Source organism: Ambystoma mexicanum, chromosome 6q (genome assembly GCF_040938575.1).
Source record: "Ambystoma mexicanum isolate Mex_15411 chromosome 6q, UKY_AmexF1_1, whole genome shotgun sequence".
NCBI classification, from domain to species: Eukaryota; Metazoa; Chordata; class Amphibia; order Caudata; family Ambystomatidae; genus Ambystoma; species Ambystoma mexicanum.
Window position 1 is genome coordinate 271602488 of NC_090937.1, and position 21355 is coordinate 271623842.

Here is a 21355-nt window from a genome sequence, read left to right on the forward strand (position 1 = left end):
CCTGAATCAACGCACCTAAAAGTGACCAAGTAATAAACGGTTGAAACACCAGGGGCCATGTCCACCTGTTTTCGGAAAAGGGCTCATACAGCTCCCTCCAGAAATCAGACATAATCCTCTTACAGGAAACTTGGCTGTTGGAGAAGGACAATTTGAATAGCTTTGCGTGCTTTACAAGGCCAACCAGAAGAGGGGATAAAGGCCGACCATTTGGGGGCTTATTGACACTATGCTCTATTGCTCTGGCGTCAAAAGAAGTTACTGGGTCCATTTGTAATCCGAATATATTGATAGTTGAAGTGACATTTGACAACGGACATCGAATTTTAGTTGTGAATCTGTATGCTCCCCCTCAGGGGTGTTGCTAGGTCTGGAAAATATCTGGGGCTATGCTAATGTCTGGTTTGTCAGGACTCCTGGCTAGCTAGCCTTTTGGTTGTAGCCCCTGAGCTTTGATTCAGGGCTACAACCAAAAGACCCAGGGCTATAGCCCCCCTAGATCTTCCCTAGCGATGCCTCTCACCCCCACTGCAGCTCTGAACTTGTAACCTCGTATCTGTCTCTATATGTTGGTGCAGAAATACTGTTGGGAGGTGATTTTAATTAATCGTGTTTTTATTACAATGTGGCATAAATGGGTGTATTCCCTCTGAAGGCTGTTGTCAAAACGCAATCCAAGTTAGTTGGATCGGCTTATCTAAGAGTAGAATTGTTTCATGAGCTTGGCCTGCAAATGATTGTTTCCAGCAGGGCACATGCTAGGTGGCCAAGACATGGAGAAATGGCAATATGAGTTCCACGATTGTTTATCTCTGCGGAACCGGTTCACTATGTTCCAGGGCCATTAACTTATCGGTTACGTTCACTGATTTGGTGATCACACTCTCCTTCTCTCCTCATATATCTGACGTCTCTAAGAAGTCACACTACCAGCTGCACCTCCTCAGAGGTATTCTTCCCTTCCTCTCCTTCCCCCAGAAGCTCACTGTCTCCCGAGCCCTGGTTCTCTCAAGGCTGGACTACTGTAACAGCCTCTATCTTAATCTGCCTGCCTCCACTCTCCGCCCTCTGCAACTTATCCAGAACAGAACTGCGAGACTTGTCCTTGGCCTCAAGCCCAGGAACCGTATCTCTCCAGGACTGAAATCTCTTCATTGGCTCCCAGTGGCTGCGAGGATTAAGTTCAAAACCCTCTGCATTGTCCACAAGGCCTTCTGGGGCCTGGGGCCTAAATACCTTCAACTCTCTCTTCCTAAATATCTTCCTTCACGAGCCCTTCGCTCATCCGTCTCCAACTCCCTCATGGTCAGCCGCTTCTCGAAGCAACGAGCTGGGGGTAGATCTCTCTCCGCAGCAGGGGCCTCCCTCTGGAACAGCCTTCCTGCCTCCCTGAAACTTGAGGAGAACCATCTCCGGTTCCGGAAGCACCTCAAAACCTTCCTCTTCGCTTCTGCCTTCTCTCTCCCTCTCCCCTGCTAAACCTGCTTAACTCCCCACTGAATTCTGCACTAAACCTGCATCTGGGCCACTCTCAGCGACCTCGGTCCAGGGCCCAGCCACTCTCCACCTGCACTGCCTCCCTGGCTCCCCCTGCACTGTGGGACTGTCACTGTATCCCTACAGCCCCCTTCCCAGCACTTGCTCTGCACTTACCTCGCACTTGCCACCAGCTGGCCCTTTTTATTTATTTATTTATTTATTTATTTTTTTACGCTGCTTACCTTGTACTGCACTTTCCCCCCCACCTCCTCCCCCTGCACTTTCTCCTTTTCCCCTTGCCTCTGCACTTGCGCGATCTGAATGACACCTGGCCTAGTAGGATCGTTTGTCTGTCTTCCCCTTGTTTCCCTCCCTCCCTGCCTCGTCGCGCCTTGAAACACTTGTGTATAGGCGCGTTACAAATACCATATCATATCATATGTGCAAGGTTGGCCCTGCAAACAGCCGTGACCCGGGATAATGACTTGGCGGGAGATGTTAGCGTGAATAATGGGCGAAACCGGGTTGGTTGGTCAGATCGCAATCTCGCAGCCATCACCAGTTATATGGGTACGATGGATACTGTATATAAACGATTTAAAAACCCTGGTGATAACATAAAATGTGTTGGTTCTATTATCTTCTGCTTTCTGTCGAGGTAAGAATCCTGTACCTAGACAAAATATCAACCCTATGATAAAATTATAATTAATAAAAAAAACATTTTAAGACAAAACATCAGGCTGATGCGCTATTCGGACATGGATGATCCGTTGTGACATGCAGCGGTGAGGAGGTTTAAAAATGAGTACAGGAACTGGTTAAAACGGCATCATATCTCTACTGCGAATAGCAACTGGCAGATTTTATATGATGCAATAAAGAAAAATGACAGTAAGCGAATGTGCTATATGTTTAACAGGTGAGAGAAACATCCACAGCCTAAAGTTGTGAACGGTATCGCCTCGAAAATCTGGGAGCAGTTTCTCTGTGAGAAATGTAGCGCCTCAACGCCTTTCTGTCTGACTTATCAAGGTCCTCTGAATCTAAAATTTTAAAAAGATCTAATGATCATAATTAAGAATCTTAAACATTCTAGAGCACCAGGCTTGGACGGTGTCTCTAACATGGTTATGAGCGGAAACCCAGATATCTGGGCTGATATTCTGTTTACCCTGTTCAGGAAAATTGTCATTTTGGGAAGGATCCCGGATTCCTGGAAACAATCTCATTTTATTCCAGTGTTTAAATGTGAGAAGGTGGACGAGCCATGAAATTATACGATACTATCACTATTAGTAAGGTTTTCGCCACCTTTTTGCTCCGTAACATCGAGAAACATGGTCCTGAGTCCCTACCAAACTGGCTTTCAGAAGGGTCTTGTGTCTACTTATAATATACTTATAGTTAATTAATTGATCTGACAGGCTAAAGTGAAATCTGCTGTCTTTATATGTTCTCTTTGTCTATTTCGCCTCAGCATTTGACACAATAGACCGGAGAAAGCTATGGGAAAAGCTGGACAATATTAAAATGCCCAAACATCCTATTTCTGCGTGCCAGCTATTGCACTCAATAGTGCTGGTGAACTATCTGCTCCGATAGAGATGGGTAAGAGCATTAAGCAGCAGTGTGTCCTCGCCCGTTTTATAGAACCTATTTCTATCGATTGTAGGTACGCAGTTAGAAAATTCCCTCTGAAACTGGGTGATACAAGTTATGCAGGTGATTTAGCAATCTTTGATTCTACCTTCATTGGTCTATGCAGAAGCACAGCAGTAATAAAAGAATATGTGATAATAAATTATCTGTTGCTTAATTTTGAAAAATCGAAATGTATGAGATTTGGAAAAGCAAAAAAGGATAGTTGTGTGATAAGGACTACTGAGGGAGTTCGGAATAGGGTTTATAGCTACTGTAATTTGGGCTATGAAGTCGAGTCCCAAAAAGAGAGTTATACCTTTTTAAAAGACACCATGCCAAAGCGCTGGCTGTGATCTTCTCTATAAAAAAAAGTGTTATGAGCAATGCGGGTTTCAGCTTTATTAGTGGTGTTACAATATACTGAACTGACAGAAACTGGTAGGTAGCATTGCTTATGCTCAGGAGTGCTCATATTCAGACTGTGTGCACTGGACTCATATCCTGAAAGAGTATATTTGGCGTCACATTTTAGGCCTATCTAAGGCAACCCCGATCCAGGCAATTAGAATAGAGCTGAGCCTGTTATCGCTTTATGCAGTGGTAAAAATGAACAGGGTAAACCTGTTCATAAAAATGATGTGCTTCTGAAAGAGGAAATGGCCAACGGGTCTAACCCTGTGCTGTGAGTGTTTAGGGCTGTCAATGCCACAATCTCCTGGACTCCCGACTGGAACCTGGAGTTGGGGGTTCTCCTGTGAATCTTTAAAAAGAAAGCACTTTCGCCGGATTGGGCTTTGAATCAGGACTATGTGGGTAGGCTGACCTCTTACTTTTGCTAAATTGCACTTTTCCTATTTCAGAGCCCAGAAATACATCTATCAGTTCCCTAATCCAAGCCTGAAGCGAGTTTTCATGCAGTTGAGGCTCAATAAACTACCAGTTATGCCAGTTAAGGGTGCGTGGTTACGTATACCCATGGAAGACCGAGTATGCTGTCTTTGTGCCGACCAAAAAGTAATAAAAAATCTTCGCCACGTCCCTACATCATGGAGAGCTCTGACTAAATACTGCGTCAGACATTATATGTACCTGGCTGAGGGATTATTAGATGTCCAAAGTGAGTTATTCTAGCTAAATGGCGTATCTGAATGGAGTCTGTGTGGAGCTATTTCACTAATTAAAGTATGGCAGGCCTTTGTGCAGGAACCTGGATTTTGTTTTTTGTAATGAACTCGTTGTTGCTCATTATAAGAGTTCCACTCTATTTTCTCGATGTAGAGAAATTACTTGAGGAGCCTTTGATTTTAGAAGTGGGCGGCTCCAATTATTCAGAACCTGACACATTGATACCACTGATACCACATGCCTTAGTGCACTAATTGGGTGCAAAGTCTTAACACCATTTGTTTTGATGAATATAAAAATTGCTTTGTGTTCATGCAGAAGAAATACTGTTAACCATATGCAAACAAAGGGGAGTCTGGGAATCTCTCTACCAGCACGAACACAGCCCAATGACCTGTTCTTGGGTGAATAACCCCTGGGAGACACTCTACCAAGTCTTTAGCTCACTGTCCTTTTCACAGAGAAGAAATTTCCCCGCATATCAGCCTTTGTCCTGCCCAGGGGCAGTCCAGCGCCGAAATGCTAGGCAATTCTCCTCTGAACAAGAGTACGATCAGTAACCCCATACACGTGTTTCAGCCTTGTTGGGCATCATCAGTGAGGTGAAACTGTTGCCTCTCTAAGAACAGTGAGCAAGGGGTCCACGTCTGGATTGCCCTGTTAACTTAGGGTGAAACCCAAAGTTAATGTATGCAAACAAAGGGGGGTCTGGGAATTTCTCTACCAGCACGAACACAGCCCAATGACCTGTTCTTGGGTGAATAACCCCTGGGAGAGACTCTACCAAGTCTTTAGCTCACTGTCCTTTTCACAGAGAAGAAATTTCCCCGCATATCAGCCTTTGTCCTGCCCAGGGGCAGTCCAGCGCCAAAATGCTAGGCAATTCTCCTCTGAACAAGAGTACCATCAGTAACCCAATACACGTGTTTCAGCCTTGTTGGGCATCATCAGTGAGGTGAAACTGTTGCCTCTCTAAGAACAGTGAGCAAGGGGTCTACGTCTGGATTGCCCTGTTAACTTAGGGTGAAACCCAAAGTTAATGTATGCAAACAAAGGGGGGTCTGGGAATCTCTCTACCAGCACGAACACAGCCCAGATTCCCAGACCCCCCTTTGTTTGCATACATTAACTTTGGGTTTCACCCTAAGTTAACAGGGCAATCCAGACGTGGACCACTTGCTCACTGTTCTTAGAGAGGCAACAGTTTCACCTCACTGATGATGCCCAACAAGGCTGAAACACGTGTATGGGGTTACTGATGGTACTCTTGTTCAGAGGAGAATTGCCTAGCATTTCGGCGCTGGACTGCCCCTGGGCAGGACAAAGGCTGATACGCGGGGAAATTTCTTCTCTGTGAAAAGGACAGTGAGCTAAAGACTTGGTAGAGTCTCTCCCAGGGGTTATTCACCCAAGAACAGGTCATTGGGCTGTGTTTGTGCTGGTAGAGAGATTCCCAGACCCCCCTTTGTTTGCATACTGTTAACCATAGTTTTTCATTGCTCCTAATCGGTCTACATACGTTTCGTTTTCTTTCATTTTTTAAATATGTTAATATACATATTTTTGACAAATATGCCTGCCTGTGCACATATCTTTTTCAATAGTTTTGACTATAAATATGTTGATCAGAGTTGTTGCCAAATTATACCAAGTAAGTGATACATTATCAGTAATGAGGGTTGGGTTACCCATCACTGATATTTAAGCAAGGGGGTAGTTGGTATTCTAGAGTGGCTTCTATGAAAGCTGTACTTTTAGCCCTTTCCCTAGTGAAGGGTATCATTGGGCCTTTAGTGTGGTCTTTTATGATCTAATATAATCTGTTGGAAGGTTTAATATACCTATGTATTTCAATTTTTGTTAGATTTTCATGATTAAGTGCACACTTTTAATGTATACTTTTATTTTTTGATGTTTTTACTCTCATAGGTAGCTATCAATGGAGCTAATTTACAAAATGTCTTCATGCTTCTTACTTTGGAGCCTCTATTGGCCAGGAACCCGTTCTTGGTTCTTCACGTCCGCAGAAGCAACCTTGTTGGTGATGCTTTGAGGGAACTAAGTATTCATTCTGACATCGACTTAAAGAAACCTCTAAAAGTAAGAGCTTTTTATTTATGATGCCTCATGTTTCCTAAAAAGTTACATTTTGTTCTTACATTCTTGAATTATTCTACGTTAGCATGGCTTTATATGTGATATGAACTTCTTAGTGGCACCCAAGTAAGGGCGTGTGGGTTGGCCTGGTGGCAATCCCAGGCTTCAGTTAACTAGTGGCCTAGCCGCTGGTTTGAATGTGGTGAATTTGTATCTCTATGCAGAAAGGTAAATGGATGCGAGTTCGCCCCATGCGAAAGACACGCAAGTTCCATTAGGTCAAGATTCTCCTACGTGCAATGGCTGTGTTTTCGAAGTGGCAAAGAGAGATTTCCCACAGACATGTGTCTGGATTAAGTTGAGGCCAATACATGAGAGCAGAATTGTTTCCTTTTTCAGTTTGTAAGCACAGCACCCTGAATTGGGCTCTTGGCCTTAATAGGTACTAGTGCAAGACTTTCAGTGATAAAGCACTGTGGGGTCATTTTAAGCTGACAGTGTTGAAGCAGGCTCCTGTATTCTAAGTCCAATTAATTAATTAACGCAGATCTCAGTCTTACATCCTGGTCTGCATTGGCCACAACTGGGGCCCCTGCATTTCGCAGTAAAAGTATTAAGTATTGAGATACAAAGCTTGCCTGCATTAATCAAGAATGCATTCATCACATATTTAAGAGTGCATGCATTGATCTAAAGGAAAGCTCTTGTATCTGGTTAAATATTTAAACATCAAAATTAGAGAGCCAGTTCCCACAAAAAGCACAGGACTGGCAAAATGCCATAATCAACATAAGGAAAAGGAGTTGATGCTGGGTATTTGAAAACACTCACTTAAAACAGGTGTGCTGCCTATTTAAACCTGTTTTATATCATGTCAAAATGCTGCAGTTTCAACCATTTCACTTTAATCAATTCGAAATCACAGAAATTATTGGCGCTTATAAAATGATCTGTCAAAGGGATCGGCATTGTAAAATCTGTGAAAAACAGGTACAAGTTGAAGTGAAAACTTTAAGACCCTTCGACATTGCACCCTTCTATATTGAACATTTTGGACTAAATGAGTTAAGAATCTGAAGAAGACTTTTGGGTAAACCAGTTGAGTTGAAATGGGAAACATTCTGGAGTGGTGTATTGGAATGGAAAGATAATGTTTTAATTGTTAATATTTTAGTATTAAAGCTTTGGAAGCATGTGGAAATTATCATTGTTACTAATTTGCGTAAAGTGCAAGTATTTGTTGTGAAAAAGGTTGAATGATTTCAACTACTTTATAGTTTAATGGCGTTAAGGTTTAAGTAAACCAAATAACACTAATAAAAAATGAAGGCTGGGTACTTTCAAAGAATTCTTGTTTGCGCTCAAGGGAATGTTTGCATAATCAAATCTTTAGTTTTAATGCAGTATCCAGAGTGATGACTGGCTCGATTAATTGGCCTGTCTACTGGGCTTTTTCTCATTTTTCCAAATGTTTTATTAAATAATCTACAAGAGTACAAAGTTGAATCTAGGTTTCATAAACCATTAGCAACATTTGGTTATAGAAAGGATCAAAGTATAGCATGGTTCTAATGGATTCCTTTCTTCAACGGCTCCTCATCTATGTTATTCGTATCCCAGCTCAGCTGATCTTCTGAAACGTTTCCGCCACCAGGGGGTGCAGCTACGCACAATGGCTCTACTCGCCCCACACTGGGCGTAACGTCAGGGCTAGTATATATTTTACCGACGTGCCCTGTGACCTTTGTTCCTTTTTTCTGCACTACTTTGTTTTTGCGTGAAAATGCCTAATCCTGCGATGGCCTCTGGCTCAAGCCCTACACAGATTGCAGCCCCCATCAATGCAGATCAGGCCACTCCATGCACCCAAAGCCCTCCAGTAGCATGCGGCTAAACTCTTTACTTTTTCCACAAGGAAAAGAGTAAAGAAAAGTGGTCTCTGTCGTGGTTGAAGGGCGCGTAACAGATGTCATAATACAGGCCCTCACTGAGATGGAAGTAATTTGTTCTACACATACATATTTGAAGATTTCAGTTTCATGGCTATAGGGCAATTTGAGATGGGGCAAGAAAAGAAGGGGATAATGGGGGATGATTCTGAATGTAAAGCAAGGAACTAGTTAATATTGTGCCACTCTGCTTTGTTGCGTAAAGCAGACGTGGGACTGAAATAGGTGAGGTTGGTTTGTCAAATCTTTATTAGCTCTCCTGGGTTAGCAGTCAAGGATGACATATAATTCCCATGCAGTCCCAGACTCTATTACCCTGTCCCTTTATCAACTGGTCTTTATATCTTTTTAGTGCATTGACCCCAATAAATAGAGGGTAGGATTTCATGATCTACATAGGGTGGATTTCAGTCGTCCCCAATTAAAACATTTCTAAATCTGTAAAGCCAGGCCAACTCTGGCATCCAAGGTCATTTACTATATGGCTTAATATACTTTTGCAAGAGTAAGCATATTTCTAAATCATTTAATAGGAAAGAATACAGTCGTCTGAGTGAATACTTTTAGTTGCCAAGTTTCTCTTCACCCTCTCACCTACAACACACATTTCGAAATTCAGTCCTCTGCACAGCTACATTAAGCTTGATATTGAATATGAAGGTCTAGTCTTTTTTGAAACATCCTGCTATCTACACTTACATTTAAATTCACATACTCTTTATTTGCCATCAACATTCTTTAGATGTTCATATGCAAATATTTGTATGTTTCCTCTACTCCTACTTTTATCACAGACATATATTTGCTCCTAATTTGAGCTATGTTTCATTTGCGGATGTTTGGGCTGTAGAGGATTACATCTAGCACATCACCGTTCCATTTTAGACAGCTACTGCACGCATGGAAAGAGATGTTTGAGGGACATCCATGAGTCTCTGAACCTATAAAGAAATTGGGGATACTGATTGGATGACAGTCTAATGGACAGCCAAGTGACATCTGCATACATGATTGTTGTTTGATAGGAATCTCCTATAGCATTGCAAAAAAGTATCACTAGGGGTGGTCTCCTTGGGGTGAACCATACATGTAAGAAAGAAAGATCTGGAAATTATGCACCTCTGATGTAGTTTGGTGTAGGCACTTATGCCCAGAGGACTCATTTATAAGCAGTGAGGCAGTGGAGTGCTTGTGGAGCCTTAGTTTAAAATGTAATTATCTGCATATACAAGTGGCATGCGCAAAAAGAATGACAGCTCATGCCTCACCCACCCCGAAATGCCAAAAACTCAGTTTATAATGACACACATTATTATGAAATACTTGAATTTGCTGATTTATAACACATTTATAGGGTGACAACTTCAAGAAAGAAATGTAGAGAAGGGCCTGATTAGTAACCAAAGAGTTGTCAATGTTGCCCCAGCTAATCATGGTTGAGTATAGGGTTGTGACAAGACCATTTGATGGCTAGCCATCCAATGAAATTCATAGAGGATAGTGCTAGGGATCGCCATTCATTTATGTGAACAAAGGTGGAATTTGCACACTTACCTTATATAAGCCCTGGATATGGTATCAGAGCATTGTAGGATTGGCTCTGTGTGATAGTATCGCTCATTGGTGATGCTGCTTTCATTTGTCATTTGATCTGTGCTTTCAAGGCCGTCACAAAGTGAAATCAAACAGTTAAGAGGTTTGTGGAGACGGCCATGATACTGGCTAAGAGGTGAATAGCTATGGGGAGGTGGCAAAATTGGCGCTAAATGTCAGAAATACATTGAATGGCATGATATGCTGTATTGACTCATAGAATATTGAACATGCACTCACATCAATTTGCAGACATCAATGGATTTCTGCACTGAATGACGTGTGTCTTCTAACCTGCATATAAAATTGACAAATATTTGGCGTAAGATCTTCTGACACAATACCACTGCACTCGTAATCCTCCCTTCATTTTATGAATTTTGTTTGCTTTGCCATGCTCACTAACTGTTCTCATTCATGGAGGTGTGATTTGTCCCAGGCTCCATGGAAACATTTCAATGTGTTATTTATTTTCAAAAGGTTTAAAGCGAGAGTAATGATGAATAGCATTTATCCTACGGGAGGAACTTTTTGGTGATATCCGTTTTCATGTACCTCCGCGACCGGAGATTTGGGGTTTTATCAAATTTGTTTTGGTTTGATTGGATATTAATCTTCCTTGAATGTGTCGCATAGGTGTGCGCAGCAGCGGAGACTTTGAGTTACTCTACTCGTTAGTTAATTAGGAAAAACTTAATTGTGTTTCGGCATTTGGCTGTGCCTTTTTCAAATCAGGGCTTCCTTTTGCTACGATCCGAAGTAATCTGCTTTGTTGCAGTGTTGATATATAGAGGAGGTGAATCCCACCTGAAAATAGTGTTGTTCCTGCTTCAAGCATCGGATGCAAAGGACCCCTTTGGGTCGTAACATAATGAAGCCCCGATTTGAAAAAGGCATAGCCAAATGCCGAAACACGTGTCATCACAAAGGGCAATAAAAATACTTCATTTACACATCGCATTGGAATCTTGGTTTCATTTACCTTAACATGGAAAACTATTGGTGCTACTTGAAATTCTTATGGTGCAGTAAAAAGGGGTAAGCGCACACACAATTAAGCTTTTCCTAATGATGAATAGTATTTGTCATCTCACCCTTTTGAAAAGCCATTGTGGCCACTCATTGTACTGGAAGCACAACACTGATATAGTGCCCCGGCCATAAGATGTTAATGGAAAGATCAGCTTAGCGCCAAAGGGAAAAAGGAATTTGCATACTATAAAAAGCCATTGCAATAGATTGCTCATTGTTGAGCTGAATTAGGTGCATGCTGCTTTGCAGTGCATTCATAGTTTAGACTCAAATATTGAAGTAGAAACTGGCACTACACCTAAGTGCAATGCGTAATACCAACTCAGTTCATTCTTGAAGTAATCCTACGTACTCTGGATTTATATAAAGATCTGACTTCCATCAAATAACTCTCCAGGTGACAGATGGCAAAATACAGTCAGATTCTGGTGCAAACGCCCTAGATCTAATATGTGTAAGTCTTGTGTGAGGTTATTACTTTCTGTGTACAGCAGGGGTAATATGACACTCAGCGTGTGTGCAATGTAGTAAGTGCAGGTTTTCTTTCTTTATTGCCTAACGCAATTTCACATCTGGTATTCTTGGTATAATCTGAAATTCAGTAGATGTCACCTTGCATTTGGATAAGTAGAACTGTCATAATACAACTGTTGTAAATGGGAACTTCAGGGAACTTGTGAGGCTGCATTTGGAAAGTTTATTTATTTATTGTGCATTTGTAAGGTGCTTATACATCCAGTAAATTGTGTTTCAAAGCGCCCACAGGGCAACAGGGAGGGAACACAGGAATGAAAATCAAATATAGCAATGAAAGATAAAGGCAGACCTACTAGGTCTTGTGAGCATTCAGAACGTGCAAGTGCAGAAAGAGAGAAGTGATGATAGAGTAGGGAGTAAGTGCTAGGTGTACCCAGAGAGAAGCGCTACGGAGTGAGCAGCTGTTAAGTGTCAAGGGGAAGTGGTCAGCTGTCAATAAATAGGTAAGTGCAGGCCTGTGGTGGCATGGCCAGTGGGTGCCAAAGCAAGTGCTGGGAGCGGGCAGAGGCTGAAGGTGATTGGGTGTGGGAGGCCAGGTCTCAAGAGGACACATAAGAGCCCTGGTCACCAATCTCAGCAACTGTGAGCTTAGCAGGGGAGGGACGAATGGCACGAGAAAGTGAAAAGGAAAGTCTTGAGGAGCTTCCGGAATTTGAGGAGATCTGGCTCAAGACGAAGAGGAAGGGGGAGGTTGTTCCATATTAGGGAGCCAGCTGATGAAAGTGATCGGCCACCAGCTCTCTGTTTAGCAAAGCGCTTGACTCAAAGAGAGTTGGTGCCGAAGGAGCATGAAGATCTGGAGGGAGAGTATTTAGTGAGAGCATGTTGTAGATAGTGTTGTCCCCGGCCCCACACAGCTTTATGGATGAAGCAGAGGGATTTGAACTTGATCCTTGCAGCAACCAGGAGCCAGTGGACAGTTTTATGGGCTGGAGAGATGTGGTCCCTGGGCTTGAGGCCAAGGATAAATCGTGCAGCCCTGTTCTGGATTAGCCGGAGGGGTTGTAGAGAAGAAGAGGATAGATTAAAAAAAAGGCTATTGCAGTAGTCAAGCCTAGAGAGAACCGGAGCACTAGAGATATTGAGCTTCTGGGGGAAAGTGAGGAAAGGGAGAATTCCTTTGAGGAGGTGGAGTTGAAAGTGGGCCTTCTTGGCAAGGTCCTGAATGTGAGGGAGGAAGGAAGGAAAGAGTGGAGTCGAAGATGACTGCAAGGTTTCTGGCTTCAGATGAAGGGTAAGGGGTAGAGCCCATAGAAGATGGCCAGAGTGAGCAGAAGGAGGGAGCAGGAGTGTTACAAAGTTGCCGGTCGTGCAGATATGAATACCTCCGTCCCAAAGTACCACACAGGCAATTTTAAGAACATTGCCTGTGCAGTCCTTGAGGCCACAGGTGTGGTAGTTCGTCGATTCTGGAGTCAGGAACTGCCGGAAGGACCCTTTGAGCGCTGTAAGGCAAGGAGGGATTAAGTACAGGGCGAAATGCAATATTACAGGGTATACTAGTAATAGAAACTAAACGTTCTTACCTATGTGTACTGTAGGCCCACCCAGAAAGGAAGGAGAGTGACTGGACCTGAGCCTGGGTTCAGATGGGCTTCCCACAAACTCTGGTATGGTGATGGTAAGCACTGGTGTTTAGAGTGCTTGACCAGGTGAACGCCTAGTGAGAGGCCATAGGCCCAGGTGACAAGGAAAAATCGTGGTTCGTGGAGCAATCCGCTAGTCAGGCCGTGGTCAAGTAACCATGATATTCAGAACTAATCAAGGCAAGTTCAGGGTTTAGAGAGAGCAGACCGTTGTCGAGTGACCGAGAGTTCTGATGATATTCAAGGCAAGTTCAGGTCGTAGAGAGAGCAATCCGTTAGGCAAACCGTTGTCGAGTGACCAAGAGTTCCGGTGATATTCAAGGCAAGTTCAGGGCGTAGAGAGAGCAATCCGTTAGGCAAACCGTTGTCGAGTGACCAAATCCTGGTAAGTACAAAGCGTCGCAATGTCCGAGAGAAAAACTAGCTGTGAAGCAACGTTTCTGTGTTTCCGAATGTATTTGAACCAATGGAGAAGTCACGTGATGTTCAACAGGGAAACGTTGAGGCGTGGGGTCGTCACGTGATACCGATTGCGTTTGGTCTCCTCACGTGACGATCAGGTCCACACGAGCAACGGTGATTGCGGCCAAATGGGAACCTCCAATTACATTGCCAACGGAGAGGAGGGCGATAGACACCAAGCCTGTCATGGCCCCCCCTGACATGACGGGCGCAATGGTGCCGCCTCGTCTGCGCGCCCGGAGGTAAGCATCGGGGGCTACGTAATGTGGGAGTTGTGGGCGTGCGGAAACGTGAGCCTGTGGGAATCATAGTAGTTCGTAAGGTAGAGGACGTAGAAGATGTAACAGAGTCCCCCCTAAAAGGCCCACAACCTCGTGGGCAGGAGGGATGGTCCTTATGGAAGCGTGCAACATGAAGCGGGGGCTGGACGTCCCGAGAGGAAACCCAAGAGCGCTCCTCCGGACCGTAGCCCAGCCAGTCCACGAGGTATTGGAGCCGACCCCTGTGTAGACGGGAACCCAAAATGGCACTGAGCTCAAAGACCTTGGGTGTGGAGACCGAGACAGGAGCAGGTGGAGTATGGACATGGGTAGGGGCAAGGTAGGGTTTGAGGAGGGAAGTATGAAAAACCGGGTGTATACGCCAAGCTGATGGAATAGAAAGGCGCAAAGCTACAGGGTTCAGGACTTTAGTAATTCTGTAGGGGCCGACAAAGCGGGGCAGAAGTTTGCGACAGCCCGGGATGTGTAAATGGCGAGTCGACAACCAAACACGGTCCCCTACATGATACACAGGTGCTACTGCTTGCTTCCTGTCCGCCTTCTTCTTCATAGCTGTCTGTGCCTCACAGAGATGGATCAGGGTTTGGGCATGAACCTCAGTTCGATCGCGGGCACAAGCAGTAGCAGCAGGAGTGGCAAAAGGAAAGTCCGGAAGTGGAAGGGTGCATGGGTGTTGGCCATACATGGAACAGAAAGGAGAAAAGCCGGTGGCCGAGTGCCATGCATTATTGTAGGCAAATTCAGCGAGATGGAGCAGATCGAACCAGGAGTCTTGATGCTGGAGGGTCAGGCAGCGCAAAAACTGTTCTAGAGCCTGATTCACCCTTTCCGTCTGTCCATCGCTTTCCGGGTGATAGGCTGAGGAGAAGCGGGCATCGATACCCAGGAGTTTGGTCAGAGAGCGCCAAAAACAGGACGTGAATTGCGATCCACGGTCCGAAATGATGACTTGTGGGAGGCCGAAAAGACAAAAGACAGACCTAAAAAACAAACGGGCCAAAGTCGGGGCTGATGGTACGCCAGTGCAGGGAATGAAACGGGCCATTTTAGTATAGGAATCAACGATGACCCAGATGGTATCATACCCCCGTCTGCGGGGTAAGTCTGTGATAAGGTCCATAGAGACCGTGTGCCATGGTTTGGGGGGAACGGGTAGAGGTTGGAGCAAACCCAAAGGACGTCCCCTGCGTGATTTACATTGGGCACAGATCGCACAGGTGTTTACGTAGTTCGCTACATCCCTTCTCATTGATGGCCACCAACACCAACGTTGTAGTAACTCCAAGGTACGTTGTTGCCCTGGATGCCCGTTGATGGCAGCATCATGAGACCAGGCAAGTGCCTGATTGCGTACATCGCTAGTGGGAAGGAATAATTTCCCTTGAATGAATGGCAGTCCCTCCTGAAGTGTAATGTCCCATTCAGTGAGTACATGCGGGTGTTGACAGGCCCAATTTTTCATAGTGGTAAGCATGGTTGGGGGCGGTGTACATAGGCAGATGACATGGCCCCTTCCCAATAATGTGTCCGGGAATGTGGAAAGTGATACCCCCCCAGGAGAACGTGAAAGCGCATCCGCTTTACCATGAGCGAGAGCTGGCCTATGCTTCACCACAAAATCGAATGCAGCGAAGAATAAATGCCAACGCACCTGCCTGCTGTTCACACATTTCAGAGAGGCAAGATCCTGCAGGTTTTTATGATCTGTGTACACCACCGTTTGATGCTTTGCCCCCATGATATGGTGACGCCAGGTTTGAAGTGCATCCTTAATGGCTAATAGTTCCTTTTCTGTTACGGTATAATGGGACTCGGCTGCCGAGAATTTCCGTGAATGATAAGCTATAGGATTCAAGAGCCCAGTAGCAGAACAAGGTTGAGAAAGAATAGCACCTAGCGCGAAAGAGGAGGCATCTGCCTCTAAAACAAATGGGATTTCCGGGTCAGGGTGTTGTAGCACAGGGGCAGAAACAAACCTGGACTTGAGTGCCTCGAACGCCCTTTGATGGTCAGGCGTCCAGATGAAGGGGACATGAGGACTGGTGAGGGCGGTCAGGGGGGAAACGATGGCAGAAAAACCGGCGATGAATCGCCTGTAAAAGTTGGCAAAGCCGAGAAACGATTGGAGTTGTTTGAGGTTGACGGGGGTAGGCCACTCCGTGATTGCACGTACTTTCGTCTGATTCATGGACAACCCACCGGGTGTAATGTGAAAACCCAGGAACTCTACTTCTTGAGAATGAAACAAACACTTTTCGGGTTTGGCGAACAAGGCATTTCTTTTGAGGCGAGAGAGGACTTCTCTTACATGCCCGATATGGTCTTCCAGAGAGGATGAGAAGATCAGGATGTCGTCTAAATAGACCACCACAAATACATCAAGGATGTCAGAGAATACATCATTGATGAAGCGTTGGAATGTTGCAGGAGCGTTACAGAGCCCAAAGGGCATCACAGTGTACTCAAATAACCTCTGTCGAGAACAAAAGGCCATTTTCCACTCGTCCCCACGCCGCATGTGGATCAGATTGTACGCCCCTCTCAGGTCCAACTTGGTAAAGATAGAGGCGCTCATTAACTTATCTAACAGCGTAGAAATGAGTGGAAGAGGATACCTGTTTTTAATGGTGATGGCATTCAACCGTCTATAGTCCACGCACGGGCGTAGATCGCCTTCCTTATTTGGCACAAAGAATTTAGGGCTAGCAGCCGGGGAACAGGAGGGACGGATATGACCTAGACGCAGAGCCTGCTGTATGTAATCCTTCAAGGCTTGTTCCTCGGAAGGTGACAACGAGTAGATCCTACCCTTTGGTATGGGGGCATCCGGAATGAGATCAATAGGACAATCGTAGGCCCTATGCTGAGGCAAACCCTCTGCGGATGCCTTATCGAAAACCATGTGGAAATCTTGGTACTCAACAGGGATGCTAACCGTGATGGCCCCTACGGTATGTAGCGTGGCAGCCTCTGCTGTGTCATCAATGAGTCGGGAGGAGGCCATGGCGCCAAGAATCGTGGCAGGAGAGACAAGGGAGTCTGATTCTACCGGGCAATAATGTTGACATAACTGACTCAAACGATACATGTCCTGTTCCCCAATTGATCAAAGGGTTATGTTGTCTCAACCAGGGAATACCCAGAATGATACCGAACTGCGGTCTAGTGATGAGATCGAATGACAGGATCTCTTTGTGTGCCTTGTATCACAACCTCAAGAGGAGCAGTTTGATGTTTGATCGGGCCAGAAGTCAGGGACGTGCCATCGACTGCTTCTACGGGCTCAGGATGTTCCTTTTTGATTAGCGGCAAGTTAAGACTATGGGCTAAAGCAATGTCCATGAAGCAGCCAGTGGCCCCTGAATCAATCACAAGATAGACAGTGTGTGTGATCTCCCTGGTTGGTTTTAATAAGGCCTGCACTACTATGGGTCTGATTGGACCAAAGGCGGGTTCAGCGGAGGTCAATGAAGGGCTCGCCGGTGCCCCCTCTCTCATGGGCGAGCCTTCTGAAAAAACAGAGTCTTGTTTCTGGGACGTCGAGGGCATTCTTTTACGTAGTGCCCGTTGAGTCCGCAATAAAAGCAGGCGTTATCAGTCCTCCGACGTTCCCGTTCAGTCGGTGTTATTGGACTGCGGATCCCGCCTATTTGCATGGGTTCGGAACTGGTAGATGGAGGTGCCGGGTAAGAGTGACTAGTGAATGCCGCTTCTGCCTTCCGCTCGGATCTGCGGGCGTCCAACTGTAGCGTGAGATCAACTAGATCTGAAAAAACAGAAGGCAGAGCAGGAACCACCGACAGAGCGTCTTTCATGGCATTGCACAAGCCTCGGTAGAAAACGATCGCCTTTTTCTCCTCTGGCCAGGAAGTTTCTGCGGCCAATTGGTTGAAACGGGTGATATATTCTATCAGTGTTTGCCTACCCTGTGCGAGGTCAAGTAATTCCAGGTCCCGTGACTGGGCTTTGTAACGGGTATCGAATACTTTTGCCATTTCTGCGACCAGCAGATCGAAATCGTATAAGGCAGGGTGATCGTTCTCCAACAATGGATTCGCCCAAGTGGCAGCTACCCCGGACAAATGAGACAGAAGGAAGGCGGTCTTAGTGACAGAGTCGGGAAAAGCCTGGGGTTTGCATAAGAAATGTAATTTACACTGATTTATGAAGGTGCAATATTTCCGGGGTTCACCCTGGAAGCGTTCTGGGGCAGCAAGAGGGGGAGTCATCGGGAGCAGTACCGGAGTAGGAACGGGGGCTGAAGTCGGGGCAGGCTGGGCTGGAGAGGCAGGACTGGTTTCGGCATCATCACCGGGCAAGGGAAAACATGTACTCTGGAGGACATCAAGACGGTGGTGAATGGCGGTCGTGGCAGTAGCCATGTCGGTCCTAAGGGCCTCTAGGGCCTGCATTAACGCGGTCACTGGGTCCCCGGCGGAGGGATTCATAGTCTGGACGAACCGGGATGGCTTCACAGTCTGTTACAAAGTTGCCGGTCGTGCAGATATGAATACCTCCGTCCCCAAGTACCACACAGGCAATTTTAAGAACACTGCCTGTGCAGTCCTTGAGACCACAGGTGTGGTAGTTTGTCGAGTCTGGAGTCAGGAACTGCCGGAAGGACCCTTTGAGCGCTGTAAGGCAAGGAGGGATTAAGTACAGGGCGAAATGCAATATTACAGGGTATACTAGTAATAGAAACTAAACGTTCTTACCTATGTGTACTGTAGGCCCACCCAGAAAGGAAGGAGAGTGACTGGACCTGAGCCTGGGTTCAGATGGGCTTCCCACAAACTCTGGTATGGTGATGGTAAGCACTGGTGTTTAGAGTGCTTGACCAGGCGAACGCCTAGTGAGAGGCCATAGGCCCAGGTGACAAGGAAAAATCGTGGTTCGTGGAGCAATCCGTTAGTCAGGCCGTGGTCAAGTAACCATGAGATTCAGAACTAATCAAGGCAAGTTCAGGGTTTAGAGAGAGCAATCCGTTAGGCAGACCGTTGTCGAGTGACCAAGAGTTACGATGATATTCAAGGCAAGTTCAGAGCGTAAAGAGAGCAATCCGTTAGGCAAACAGTTGTCGAGTGACCAAGAGTTCCAGTGATATTCAAGGCAAGTTCAGGGCGTAGAGAGAGCAATCCGTTAGGCAAACCGTTGTCGAGTCACAAATCCTGGTAAGTACAAAGCGTTGCAATGTCCGAGAGAAAAACCAGCTGTGAAGCAGGTTTCTGTGTTTCCGAATGCATTTGAACCAATGGAGAAGTCACGTGATGTTCAACAGGGAAACGTTGAGGCGTGGGGTCGTCACGTGATACCGATTGCGTTTGGTCTCCTCATGTGACTATCCGGTCCAGACGAGCAACAGTGATTGCGGCCAAATGGGAACCTCCAATTACATTGCCAACGGAGAGAAGGGCGATAGACACCAAGCCTGCCATGGTCCCCCTGACATGACGGGCGCAATGGTGCTGCCTCGTCTGCGCGCCCGGAGGTAAGCATCGGGGGCTACGTAATGTGGGAGTTGTGGGCTCACAGAGTAGTTCGTAAGGTAGAAGACGTGGAAGATGTAACAAGGAGTCCCAATAGGAAAGATTTTAGTCTTGCTGGCGTTTAGGTAGAGATCATTAGAAGTACGTCAGGGCTGAATGGCAGATAGGCAGTCAGGAATGATTGAGGAAGCAAGGAGAAGGTCCGGGGGAAGTTTGAAGAAGAGTTGTGTGTCATCTGCATAACACTGGAAGTTGGGGGAGAAGGTGGAAATGAGGTGTGCAAGCTGAGCAAGGTATGCTTTAAAGAGCAAGGGAGAAAGGTTGGATCACTGCGGGACACTACAGGTGGAGATAGAGGTAGGAGAGGAAAAAGAGCCCAGAATAACCTGTGATGGATGGTCATTGAGGAAGGAGGTCAGCCAGTCCAGTGCCCGCTCTGAGATACCTAGGGTATCGTGAACACGTTTTATGTGGATGGAGTGGTTGACCGTATCAAATGCAGAGGAGAGCTTAAGTAGAATGAGAACAGCTGGAGAGTTGGAGTCAAGAAATGCGAGCAGTTCCTCACAGGTGTTCTGTTGGGGGAAGACCAGTTTCTCTAAGAGTTTCCCAGGGAAGGAGGTTATCGATATAGGGCAGTAGTTGGCTGGACAAGAAGGGTCTGAAGGAGGTGTTTTCCAGGAAGGGGCGCACCAGTGAGTACTTGAGGGAGAAGGGGACAGATCCAGTAGCAAAAGAGTGGTTGCAGAAATCAGCAAGTGCATGGGCAATTTAGCCAATATTGTACTTGATGGTTGAGGAGGAGCAGGGGGAGACTCGTTTGGAGGAGCACTTCATGGAGCGGACAACTCTGGTGACCTCATCAGGAGAGGAGAGAAAGGCAGAGGGAAGGTGGGGGGCTGTAGGAGACAGGGGCAGGGTAAAGGGAGTGGGAGAGGGACGCAAGAGTGGTCAAAATGTCCTTTTGCAGTAAAGTGTGTGGCCAGTGCTTTGCAGAGAGCCTGGGAGGGAACGGGTGAGGAGACTGCGGAACGGTTGGCTAGTTCCTTCAGCCCTGTTGTTGATGCATCAGAGACGCAGGCCTGGATGTGGGACCTTTTCTTGGCGCGGATAGAAAGTCTGTATTGCCTTTGGAGCAGGCGGCAGGCCAGTTTGTCAGAGGGTGAGCCTGTGGTTTGCCACTTCCGTTCCGCAGCTCTGCACTTGAGTTTCAGGGCTGCAAGTTCGGAGTCGTACCAGGTATTACGCTTGGAGGCAGGTTTCAGGCAGATCCTCATGACTGGGGCAAGAATGTCAAGGATGTTTGAAATGGCCAAATGGAGGTTGCTGAGAGCAGAGTCGGAGGTAGAGTCTGGGGTGGTGGGATGTACCAGCTGACACTCGTTTCATCGGATGGATGTTCGTGAACGAGGTTGGCAGGGCTTTTGGAGGTATGGTCAGAGGGCCGAGGGGACCCAGAGGAGAGGAGAGAGTTGTGTGACCAGAGGGGGCGAGAAAGGGGTCAGAGTGTTTGAGGTGTCCAGAGTGTGTCCAGTCGAGTGGTTTGGACCAGAAGGGAGAATGAAGAGGGTTAGAGAAGTGCAGAGGTCAAGGAAGAGAGCGGATGCTGTGACAGGGGAGTCCAGTTGGATGTTGAAATTTCCCAGGAGGGAGTAGTTTGGAGATGGTTGAGAGGAGAGAGGAGCAGAAATCAGCCCATTTAGAGAGGAACACAGTGATAGTGCCGGGGGTCCTGTAGATAGTAGCAATGGTCAGAGAGGAGGAGGGGGAGATGACCAACTTGCAGACCAGGCTCTCGAGGGATGAGTAGGGCTGGGTGGGTATGATGGAGGAAGAAACCCACTGAGGGAATATTAAGGCAACCCCACCGCCAGCACAGTGAGGTCATGACTTGGAAATTATCTTGAAGCCATCTGGGAGAAGGGAGTCAAAAGCAGTGACTGAGCTGGCATTGAACCATGTCTCGGTAAGAGCGAGAATGTCGAGGTTAGTGGGCCACATTATAAGGTTGCTGGTCCGGAAATAAAATACAAGTTTTGCGAGCAGATGAGTTGGTTCTTGGCTACTTGAATTGACTACAGCAA

At 46.2% G+C, this 21355-nt stretch overlaps 1 protein-coding gene across 2 annotated transcripts in view; it reads left to right on the forward strand.

Annotated features, from left to right (window-relative positions):
- HERC3 (HECT and RLD domain containing E3 ubiquitin protein ligase 3) overlaps nt 1-21355 on the forward strand; it is a 1960519-nt gene that overhangs the window by 1584314 nt on the left and 354850 nt on the right. For both annotated transcript variants that reach the window (XM_069630741.1, XM_069630742.1), the window contains one exon: nt 6178-6348. In XM_069630741.1, the coding sequence (XP_069486842.1) occupies nt 6178-6348 (171 nt within the window). The remainder of the gene's footprint in view (nt 1-6177; nt 6349-21355) is intronic.